This window comes from Mustela erminea, chromosome 14 (assembly GCF_009829155.1).
Source record: "Mustela erminea isolate mMusErm1 chromosome 14, mMusErm1.Pri, whole genome shotgun sequence".
NCBI lineage: Eukaryota > Metazoa > Chordata > Mammalia > Carnivora > Mustelidae > Mustela > Mustela erminea.
In genome coordinates, this window is record NC_045627.1 from 14,602,305 (window position 1) to 14,614,931 (window position 12,627).

Genomic DNA, 12,627 nt, shown 5'->3' on the forward strand with positions numbered 1-12,627 from the left:
TATGTATCCAAACATTTGTTCCCATTTTATTTGTGACAAAACAATTGGGTGACTTAAGTGTCTATCATATGGAAAAAATGACATTTTTTCTAATGCCTACCTAATATACCAGAAATCAGAGAACTTTTTCTGTAAAGAGCTAAATAGTCATATTTTAGGGGTTTCATGCTATATGATCTCTGCCATGATTACTTGACTCTGCTCTTACATCAGGAAAGCAGCCACAATTATGGGCGCCTTTGGGTAGCTCAGTTGGTTAAGCCTCTGAATCTTGGTTTCAACTCAGGTCCTGATCTTGGGATGGTGGGATCTAGCCCCACATCGGGCTCTGTGATTGGCATGGAGTCTGCTTAGGATTCTCTCTCTCACTCTGCCCCTCCCTTGTGTGGACTCATGCATTCTCTCTCTCTCCCTCTCTCTCTCTCTCTTTCTCTCTAAAACAAATAAGTAAATCAAATCTTAATGAAAAAAACAAAAAAGTGGCCAAAGAGATGATCCATAAAATAATGAGCATGAATGACTGTGTTCCAATAAAACTTTATTTGCAAAAACAGACATGCTGATTTGGCCCCTAGGCCTGAAGGTTGCCAATCCCTGGCATAGATTACAGTATGTATATTAAGGATAATAAGATAGGGGCACCTGGGTGGCCCAGTTGGTTAAGCAACTTCCTTTGGCTCATGTCATGATCCTTGAGTCCTGGGATTGAGTCCCACATCAGGCTCACAGCTCCATGGGGAGTCTGCTTCTCCCTCTGACCTTCTCCCCTTCTCCCTCTGACCTTCTCCCATCTCATGCTCTCTCTCACACTCTCTCTGTCTCTCTCAAATAAATAAATAAAATCTTTAAAAAGAAATTGATGAGATAAATCTGCATGTGCTGGCAAGGAAGGATATCAATAATATACTCTTGGGCAAAATAGTATGCTACTAATATATCCTGTGTTTGTCATTTTATCTTTCCTGGTGTTTCTATCTTTGTTAAAAAGATAAATGTCTATATTTATCTTTGTATATTTATCTATATACCTATATCCATATCTCTCTATATTTATATAGAGATATATATATACACATATACAAACAGATACAGGGAGACAGAGACAGATGGCAAGGGAAGGAATAAATAGATAAAATAGATGGTACAGTATGCACAAAAAAGAAAAAGTCCAGAAGAATATACACCAAATAGTACTAGGAGCTCTTCTGAGAGAGGATAGATAGGAAGGCAAGGAAATCCTCCATTTTCATATACTTCTGTATTGTTTAAACATCCACCTGGCTATGTATTATATTTACATTACAGAAAAATACTGAAATGATGAGTTATCTGAAATCTGAGCCTCTCTCTCCACTGGTAAAAGACCTCCTGTTGTTTTGCATTGTCTATAGGATAAACTGTAAGCAATTTACCATGATCTGCCCTGGCACCTGCTCTGGTCTCCTCTCAAATCATCCTGCCTGCTCTGCAAGCCCCCTTACTCCCCACAGCACACTGGGCCGTTTTTTTGTGACTCCTTCTCTGCACACATGATGCTTCCTTTTCTCTCTAGTCGGCTCCTTCTTGACTTGTCCTGCTCCCCCTTTCCTGCTCAGGGGGCAGGGGAGGGCAGTTTTTAGTGCAAGACAGGTGAGTGCTCTTCTTCCTATCCGTCACCGCCCCAGCTAGACGTCCCTTTCTTTTCTCCTCTCTCGCATCTTTCCTGTCTCCTACAGGCAAAAGTTGCCCCCAACATTTTAATATGTAACTCTTTCCATTTTCATATCCCCGGTTAGCCTGGGTTTCATCAGGCGGCCTACTGTCTTGTCATTTCTGATTCTCCATACTCAGCACAGAGCCTAGCACAAAGTAAAGACTCATTAAACCTACACACATGGAGGCTTCTATTTAAGGAAATAGTTTAAGAATCTTAAGGTTACAATGGGGAGATTTTTACACTGAAATTTTAAAATGTTCGGTGAAGTCTACAACAGAGACTCCTATGGAAAAATGTTTTAAATATCCCCATATTATTCATATTGTTCATATTATTCATTAATGATCTGTAGGAGAAGGGTGCACATGTGGGTCTGCTTTCTTGTTTGTGGACTTGGGTGTTTTCAGCATCATCTAAGTAGCCAACACAAACATTGTAAGTCAAATAGCCCAGTCTGAGATGTTGATTTATAGCTATATTCACAGTGAATGTATTCAGCTGTAGTAATAGAATCCCCTGTTGATGGGCTAGATAATGAGTGCTTACTTGTCTCAAATATGAAGTCTATAGGAAAGCAGGTGTGGATTTTTAATGACCAGCTCAATGCTGGCATCAGGGGCAAATGTCCTTTTTCACCTTTAAACTTTTAAAAAAATATTTATCTATTTGACAGAGACACAGCAAGAGAGGGAACACAAGCAGGGGGAGTAGGAGAGGGAGAAACAGGCTTCCCACTGAGCAGAGAGCCCGATGGAGGGCTCATTCCCAGGACGCTGGGATCATGAGCTGAGCCAAAGGCAGACACTTAATGACTGAGCTACCCAGGCGCCCCTCATCTTTACATGTACTATTTCTTAGCACATTGGCTTCCATACCATTCTTGTTGCTTCATCGTTGTGGGCTTGCTCAGCACCACCGAGAATCATGTCCATATTTGAGGCAGAAATGAAAGAATAGGAGCAAAAGTCCTCTGTTCTTGGTCTTCAAATTCTGAAAGAGAAGTCTTGACTAGCACTCTTTCCCTTACTTTTTTTTTTGCCATCTTTTTTTTTAAAGATTTTATTTATTTATTTGATAGAGATCACAAGTCAGCAGAGAGGCAGGCAGAGAGAGAGGGGGAAGCAGGCTCCCCGCTGAGCAGAGAGCCCGATGTGGGGCTTGATCCCAGGACCCTGAGATCATCACGTGAGCCGAAGGCAGCGGCCCAACTCACTGAGCCACCCAGGCGCCCCCATCTTTTTTTTTTTTTTTAATAAACATATAATGTATTTTTATCCCCAGGGCTACAGGTCTGTGAGTCACCAGGTTTACACACTTCACAGCACTCGCCATAGCACATACCCTCCCCAATGTCCATAACCCCACCCCCCTTCTCCCAACCCCCCTCCCCCCAGCAACACTCAGTTTATTTTGTGAGATTAAGAGTCACTTATGGTTTGTCTCCCTCCTGATCCCATCTCGTTTCATTTATTCTTCTCCTACCCCACTAGCCCCCCACGTTGCATCTCTACTTCCTCATATCAGGGAGATCATATGATAGTTGTCTTTCTCCAAATGACTTATTTCACTAAGCATGATACCCTCTAGTTCCATCCACGTCATCACAAATGGCAAGATTTCATTTCTTTTGATGGCTGCATAGTATTCCATTGTATACATATATGCCACATCTTCTTTTTTTTTAAGATTTTTATTTATTTATTTGACAGACAGATCACAAGTAGGCAGAGAGGCAGGCAGAGAGAGAGAGGAGGAAGCAGGCTCCCCACTGAGCTGAGAGTCCGATGCGGGGCTCGATTCCAGGAAGTTGGGATCATGACCTGAGCCGAAGGCAGAGCCACCCAGGTGCCCCACCACATCTTCTTTATCCATTCATCCGTGATGGACATCTAAGTTCTTTCCATAGTTTGGCTATTGTAGACATTGCTGCTATAAACATTTCGGTGCACATGCCCCTTCGGATCACTACGTTTGTATCTTCAGGGTATATACCCAGAAGTGCAATTGCTGGGTCATAGGGTAGTTCTATTTTCAACTTGTTGAGGAACCTCCATGCTGTTTTCCAGAGTGGTTGCACTAGCTTGCATTCCCACCAACAGTGTAGGAGGGTTCCCCTTTCTCCGAATCCTCGCCAGCATCTGTCATTTCCTGACTTGTTAATTTTAGCCGATTTAGAAATGGGAATTATCTGACCCTGCCTTGTCAGATATTCCTACTGATAAAAAGGATCAGGAAGGCTTTCCCTTCACAGAAAAAAAGGAAAGCGTTACCACTCAGGCATTTCCTGATAGCTGCTCTGGGGTGGAGAGAGGGAGGGATTTGGGGAAGGGGAAATGTATTCCTTAAACCTGAGTGTGCAATAGTTCTGGAATCCTTCCTATCATTGGAGAGAGAATCAAGCTTCATGGGGCCAAAAAAAAGGAAGGGGCATCTGAAAGTAAAAGCCAAAAACCTCACCTGTATTCTTCATATGAATTCTGTCCTTTTGGAGCTTTACTGAATTGAAACTTGGCAATAATTACTATTTGGTATTTATTCCTTATCTGACAGCCACCTTTGTGTGTTCCAATTTGGGAGCATCCCTAGGTGAGTTTAAAAAAAAAAGAATTTAGATCAGTATTGCAAATTGCTAAAATATCAAACAGTAAATTTATCTTTGACATCCACATTAATAATCCAGTAACACTTTTATATTTATTATTCAAGAAGGAGTTTCAAGCTTGAAATTTTTCCTACATACTTCTCCAAGCATATTTGAACCTCAGCCTTGCACAATTAAATATCAGTCTCTGAAAAGTACTTATTTGGAAAACTCCAGGTACCCTTTTACTGTGTAAGACAGTCAGCTTTCTAGAAGATGAAGGACGATTTATAAAACCAATTAAGATTTCTACCTAGATGGGAGGGATTTTTGCAACTTTCAAACCTTACGCAAAATGATCTCAGAGTCCTGGGATTGAGCCCCACATTGGTCTTTCTGCTCAGCAGGGGACCCGCTTCCCTCTCTCTCTCCCTGCCTCTCTGCCTGCTTGTGATCTGTTTCCCTGTCAGGTAAATAAATAAAATCTTAAAACAAAAAAAAAATATTCTCCCTCTCCCTCTGCCCTTCCCACCTCTCCCCCACCACCGTTCACTTGTGCTCTATCTCTTAAAAAAAAATTGTCTTAAGTAAAATTATTGCCTGTTATTAAGGAGATAATAATATAAAGGATTGCTCAGTATATGCTTTTCTCTGTTAACATTGCTACTCAGAACTAGATGAACATCTGCCAAGCCTAAGTGGGACCTTCAATTGTTCTGCTAAAGCTGCATTTCCTCATCCTTCAGAATCCCTTAAATTTCAAGTAATCTGTATTACACACTTTCCCATTAATAGGTTACCATGTGAATAAGTCGAATGCAGTCTTCAAACTGAAACAAGGAAAAGAAACCGTGGATATTGGAAGTGGAATTTCCATACCGGAATTACCTGGGTGAGTGAGGACCTGTGGCGCCTGTTGCTAGTGAGGTGATTGGTGCCTTTTGCATTACGAAATATTTTTAGGCATCTTTTAAAATGCCCTATAGTGGGGTGCCTGGGTGGCTAAGTGGGTTAAAGCCTCTGCCTTCAGCTCAGGTCATGATCCCAGGGTCCTGGAATCGAGCCCTGCATGGGGCTCTCTGCTTAGAGGTGAGCCTGCTTCCTCCTCTCTCCCAAGGATTCTTGGATCTGCATATGCAAGTACCTTAAATCACACCTCCAGTTTTTGTTTTTCCACATAAATTCCTCCTTTGCCACACTTTTAAAAATAGACTTCTCTTTCCTATATATGAAATCTAATTGCTGCCCAACCCCATCTTAGATTTCTATCTTTCTTCTAGAATTCCCAGTTACTGGAATTCTAGAACACTGTGATCTCAAATCTGATGATAAATTTTTCTCCAAATGTCCTTCCCTCCCTTTACTAACAATGAGATGCCTCAGTTATTTTCAACACCGGTTTTATTAACTTCCTTTTTTCTCTTTAAACTCTGAAATATCAAATTATAAACCTTTATGCCTTTCCTCAACTACATTATTTCAGAGCTGATGCCTCCTTTTACATGTGGTTTGTCTTTCACACAAAGTATTAATTATTATCCCTTCTAAAATCTACCACACCTTACTCGGAAGTATTGTAACACAAAGATTTAAAAAGCTAAAAACAAGCCAAAAGACTACTAAGATGATCTCACTCTGCTTCTGTAAATGCTTTTTTTATACTCCTAACTTGTGTACTTAGCTGTTGCCGGGACCAGGAACAATGTCTGGTTTCTAGTAATTGTTCACTAGGTATCTGTTGAGAGACTGAATGTGAATTTTAGTAAGAGGCAGGCACTGTCTTCTCTGTGCCCTTCACGGTAACTCCTGCAAGGGTTCCCCCTTTCTTAAGACCAGAGACACACAGGATCTTGGTTCCTGAGTGTCCCAGTTAGCCTTGTCCAGGTTCTCATCAAGCAGCATCTTCTGTCTTCCCCACAAATGCTACGAAATTCCAGTCCCAAGCCTCTGCTCATAATCTTTCAGTTTCTGTCAAGCATTTAAAGATGAATAAATATGAAGGTCAGTAAGGGTTCCAGAATGATGTTGAGTAATTCTTTAGAGATCATGTAGTAAATTGAAACAGAGAGGTGGGAACTAAACTATGAAAACAGGAGACCAAGCCTGAGAGCGAGAACTCTAAGTGTGAAACTGTTCCTCCACACACGGGGAAACCGGTGTGCCCAGAAAATCCCGTTAGCGTCGGCATCCGGATTGTTGTGTGCGGGTACAGAGGGAAGCAAGCAGAAGTTTACAGTCTGCTAAAATAACAAAGCAAATTAATTTTGAGCGACAAAGACCTGTTAGCTTTCCATCCAGTTTCATCTTTCCCCTGATATTCCAGTAGACATAGCTGTCTACTAATTTTTCTTTTCATCCGACTTCCTCTTTCTTGTCTGTCATGGGCTTACAGCATTCTGAGTCCCAAAGTCGTCTTCAGCAGCACTCTAAAGATCTGTTCTTCTCTGCTCCCTATTCTCCCCAACCCCTTAACTTTTTCCTCCCAAGTTTTTAAAGTCATTTTTTTGGTAAAGTGCTAGAAGTACTTAGGTTTATAACTACGTTTCTTCCTGGGTCTGGTACCATAGTTTTTAATGTTTATGTGTTTTTACTAAACCAGTGGGTTAGAAGAAATTTGCATTTGAGAGTTCCTTTATTTGGGGAGATTGGCCTGGAGCCTAAAAATTAACGCTACAACCATACTAATAACATTGAGATTTATATAGTACTAAATTTTGGATTTCTTTATAGAAGATCTCTGGAAAATTCATGACAGAGGAGCAAAATGCCAGGAAATCCGAGCTGAAAGTTCAAGGCAAGTCCAAGATTTTGATTTTAAGATTAGAAGCCTTGTAATAAGAACGCGAGTACTAGAAGTGGGACCACACTAATTCACACTAAATGTGAGAAAACTAACACTGGAGTGCATTCCGAAGCATATAGCCCAAATGAGAAAGTTCTCTTCCATAATGGAGATCTTATGTAGGACCAAGATATTCCAGCTTTGAAGTTGCTTTTTAATTCTTCTGAGGTACACAGTAAGGGAGGCATTGTAGATAGGTCTCAGGCATTTGAGAGACTCTGTGCATACAATGCAAGGGAAGGTTCCTTCTACCAAATGGTAAACCACAGTGGGTGTCAGAGAACATTCATAGTGGAGAAACTGTGAATCTTCTCTATAGATTCTGTATCTATAGACAGGAAAAGTCTCTAGAAATTGGGTTCTCAGCGAGTGTGCCTTAGACATTACTGAATTTGGAAATTTCTCCCCAGGAATGGAGAACTCACAAAACACCAGCAAACTCCAGCCAGAGAGAAAATCCATAAATGCAACGACTGTGGAAAGTCCTTCTGCCAGAAGTCTATCCTCGTAATACATCAGCATATTCATTCAAAGGACAAACCAGGGAATGCGGGGAATCTGGCTCTAGAAATGGAGGCCGCACAGTACAACAGAAAACTCCCACCAGAGAGGAAACCTATGAATGTAAAGAGTGTAAAAAAACTTTCTATCACCTGTCATCTCTTAGTAGACACTTGAGGACTCATGCAGGGGAGAAACCCTACGAATGTAATCAGTGTGAGAAGTCCTTCTGCCAGAAGCCACACCTTGTAGAACATCAGAAAACACACACAGGAGAGAAACCCTTGGAGTGTAATGAATGTGGGAAGTTCTTCTATGTTAAGGCATACCTCATGGTACATCAGAAAACACACACAGAGGGGAAACCGTATGAATGTAAGGAATGTAGGAAATCCTTTTCCCAGAAATCACACCTCACAGTACATCAGAGAACACATACGGGGGAGAAACCTTACAAATGTAAGGAATGTGGGAAATTCTTTTCTAGAAATCCACACCTCAAAACTCATCAGAGAACTCACACAGGAGAGAAACCCTATGGATGTAAGGAATGTGGGAAATGCTTCTACCAGAAGTCAGCCCTCACAGTACATCAGCGAACTCACACAGGGGAGAAACCCTTTGAATGTAATAAATGTGGAAAAAACTGTTACTATAAACCAGACCTCACTAAACATCAGAGAAAACACACAGGGGAGAAGCCCTACGAATGTCATGAATGTGGTAAATCTTTCTCCGTGAATTCAGTCCTCAGATTATATCAAAGGACGCACACAGGAGAGAAACCCTATGAATGTAAGGAATGTGGGAAATCCTTCTCTCAGAAGTCACATTTTATCATCCATGAGAGAAAACACACAGGGGAGAAACCCTATGAGTGTCAGGAGTGTAGGAAAACTTTTATTCAGAAATCAAAACTTACCGCACATCAGAAGACACACACAGAAGGAAACAGCTGAAAAATACTATGTATTGGGAACTTCTTTGGGAATTCATCCTTTAGAATAATTGGATAATTCACACAAGACAAAAAACTTAGGAATATCATCTATCTCAGAAAATTTTGGTCACAGTATGCCTTGACAGAAAACAAAAGACACAGAAATTCTTTAAATGTATAAGGGAGAGATTTTGACAGCATGTCAGACTTAACTAAGTACCAGACAACCGACAAATTATAAAATCTGAGGGAGACCATTCGTTCAGAAGTCCTACTAGATTGCACAACACAGAAATCACATGAGAGAAATCCTATAAAAACAAATGAGTATCAGGAAGTTTTCTGACAGGGCAGCCATCGGTAGATGCCAAAGCTCACCTGAGACGCTCCTATCAGTCCCCTTCCTGAGCATTCCGAAACCGCTGACACCAGGTGCACTTGGAGCACTCAGAGGTGTAACTGCATAGACCGCCTCTATGGAGAAGTGCTGCTTCCGTGAACTGCAGATCCACAATGCCAGGCTAGAACCGTTGCAAGCATTCCAAATATGTGCAAGTTTCTTGACAAAAATTCAAGGAGAATCTGTACTGAGTGGGGTTAACAGATACGCCAGAAGTCATGTTGCAGCAATTAGATTCTGAGGGGTTTTCTTTGCTTTTTGAGTTTTCTTTGTTTTTATTTTTTTTTTAAAGAAACCTACCAATGTCCAGACATTTTAAGCTTTTTTTTTTTTTAAAGATTTTATTTATTTACCAGACAGAGATCACAAGTAGGCGGAGAGGCAGACAGAGAGGAGGAAGCAGGTTCCCCACTGAGCAGAGAGCCGCATGTATGGCTCGATCCCAGGACCCTGGGACCATGACCTGAGCCGAAGGCAGAGTGTCAGGAGTGTAGGAAAAACACTGAGCCACTGAGCCACCCAGACGTCCCCATTTTAAGCTTTTTAAAAAGGACAAACACATTGAAAAAACCAGGTGACATCCTTGCACACATGTGAAGAATCCTTTAGTATGTAGAACTAATGTGAGTCAGCGCACTGCAAGACAGGCTGTGGATGTTTATGTGCACGTGGATCCATCCATATTTGTACATAAGGAAATATGTAGCTTTGGTTCAGTAGTTTTCACGAATGTGAACATACTTCACATTATGTCTGGGCAGTGACTCCTGCTGTTACTCTAATGTGTATTTTAAGTGTAATATTCTTTTAAAATTGTAACGTTTCTTTTTCTCCTATTTTTTTGTATTTTTTAATGAATATAGACGTTACTGAACCAATTGTTAAGAAAGGTCAGTGAATTTTACATTAGGGGCACATTTATTCATAAGAAAAGACAAATTATTTTTAAAAACAGCTAAAAACAATGCTATGTAAAGTAGTAGTATCTATCTTACTGTTGATATTTTAGCGGGGTGCAGAGCTATCTGCATTAGAATTTTGTATGTTTTAAGAATGTTCTTCACTGCCTTTTTCTTCAGAGTAGAAGCAACATTGTAGTGGTTAAGAGTGGGAACTCCAAACTCTTTTGGCCACAGCTCAAATTCCAGCATGGGGCATGCCACTTAACCTCTCTGTGCCTGTTTCCTTTTCTATAAAAGAGAAGTGATAATGATAGGATTGCTTTGAGGTATAAATGAGTTAATATTTTTAGAGCACTTAGAATAGTGTCTGAGACACAAGAAAAGCACATGTTAGATACTATTATCATTATAATTTGTATTTCTTCAATAATGTTGGAGAAAAAAAAGTTTGCTACCAGCATTCACCACTCACTTTATTGCTGTAGTGCCTTGGTTTGGCTTGGTTGTGCCTTTTCCCACGAGTGATTCAGATATTCAGATGGGACCCAAAGCCTGTTTCTGTAGCCTACAAGCCAAGAGTGGTTTTGCATTTCTAAGTGGTGGAAGCAAATAAAGAATATTTTGTGACATGTGAAATTATATTCAAATTTCAGTGTCCATAAATAAAGTTTAGAACACTATTAGAACACTAATAAATGTCATTTGTCTCTCTTTTTTTTTCAAAGATTGTATTTATTTATTTGACAGAGAGAGATCACAAGTAGGCACAGAGGCAGGCAGAGAGAGAGAGAGAGGCAGGCAGAGAGAGAAAGGGGAGGAAGCAGGCTCCCTGCTGAGAAGAGAGCCTGATGCGGGACTCGATCCCAGGACCCTGAGATCACGACCGGAGCCGAAGGCAGTGACTTAACCCACTGAGCCACCCAGGTGCCCCCTCATTTGTCTCTTTTGCCTGAGGCTGCCTTCAGCACTACAAGAGAAGAGTTGAGTAGTTCTGACAGAGACCATATGGCTCACAGAGCCTACCAAGCTACTGTCTGGCACTTTACAAAATTAAGTTTTTCTGTTACTTAGAGCTGAAAACACCACAATCAATGTATATGATGTACTTTTCTGTATGTTATGTTTCAGAAATGATGCAGACAGCAATTTGTGGATGGGTGGTTTTGTGCAGTGTATTTATTTTGTACGTTGTATTTATATTTTAAACGCCTAAGCATTTGAATTTTTTCAAATAAGTGTGTTTTATTTGTTGAACTCTTATAAAATTGAAACATTTTCTGATGGAATGTAGCGGTACGTGTATAAAATAAACATTGTCTAAATTAAATCAAATTGTTAATTGGTCCTTACTTAAAAAACACTCCCTTATTTTCTTCCAAGTCAACGGCCAGTGTTCCCTATATCATTTTATAATTTCCTCACTATCCCATGAGCATCTTTGTCATACTTAACTAGCATAATCTAGTAACAAAAACCTTATAGTACCCAACTCCACCAGCTCCATTACTAGTAACCTACATTACGAGTATTACTAGAGTATGAGCAGCATTATTTTATTGCCTAAACTACCTGATTGCTAAATGCCACTCGGATCTGAATCCTGCCACTTTTCTGCCCCTTCCAAATGAGGACTTTCTTGAAGTTCAACTTTGTCAACATGGCTTGATTTGTCTGCTGTTGACCACTAATGAACACCTGCTTGTGATACTCAGTAATTGCTTTGTCGTCTATGTAACTTCTGAATACTCAAAGAGAGTAGAGTAAATACTGTTACCAATACTCTACCCAATACTGACATGAGCATGCCATCTTGCTTATAGCTATGCCTTTGGAGAAGTTCTTTATTTCAACCTGCTGTGAGAGCAAATATGTTTCCTAATTTCCCCTGGGTTTTCAATCAAAAATGAAGAAGTATTGCTTTTTTTCCTGAAACAAATAATACATTATATGTTAATTAAAAAATCACTGCTTTTTGAGGAAAATCTAATAACTCTGTCAAACCTGTCATTAAGAATAAAGTCTGTATTGACCTGTACCCCTGGGGCAAATAATACATTATGTTAATAAAAATAATTAAAAAAAATAAAATCTGTACTAATGAAAAGACTTTAAAGATACTCTGATGAGAATAAAATATTCCTGGCCTTCAAAGTCTAGAAGGGTGGAGAGAGACTGCCTGCCTCTTGGCCACAGTTTTAATCCATGAATTAGTAACCACAAGAGTCAGTGGATCAGGGACAACGGATCACCAGATCAACTGATGGGTTTTTCATCAGCACACGTGCTTACGAGGGCCAGCCAGCCCAAAAGCTCCACAATTCTGAAGGGCAATCGGCAATAGCATTCACTATGACTGTGTTCTGTACAGTCAGAAAGTCAGCTACATCCTCACTCCAGTGACCAAACTTTTACAACTGAAAGCCAGCCAGTCAGTCCTTCAACATTCCTGTTTTTGAAAGCCCACCAATCCCTGAATCCATCTCCCAAGTCTTCTATCACTTCTTACGTTCCTGTGCTGATTTAGAAGTATAGCCCATCTTCGGTTAGTATGGTGGTCTAAGAAAGACAATATCAGACAATATCAATTCCTTCTCTTATTCCATTCTAAAAAGCTATATTGCTTTCTTTCTCTTTTTTTTTTCCTCATCCTCTTCTATCTTCGCTGGCCTCGTGACTTGCTTTGACTCAGTAGCATATGGCAGAAGTCCCCGACCTTTAGGAAGTATGGCAGTTTCCACTTTCCTTCTTGAAGCTAATCATCACGC

The 12,627-nt window shown here is 40.4% G+C and overlaps 1 protein-coding gene across 1 annotated transcript; it reads left to right on the top strand.

Moving 5' to 3' along the window:
• Positions 1-4,954: 4,954 nt before the first annotated feature.
• LOC116573603 (zinc finger protein 25-like) lies at positions 4,955-9,279 on the top strand. The gene is given in 6 exon segments (XM_032313767.1): positions 4,955-4,964; positions 5,073-5,125; positions 5,127-5,169; positions 7,008-7,071; positions 7,530-7,660; positions 7,663-9,279. Coding segments are annotated over 6 exon segments (1,218 nt in total). The 3' UTR covers positions 8,580-9,279.
• The last annotated feature ends 3,348 nt before the right edge of the window (positions 9,280-12,627 follow it).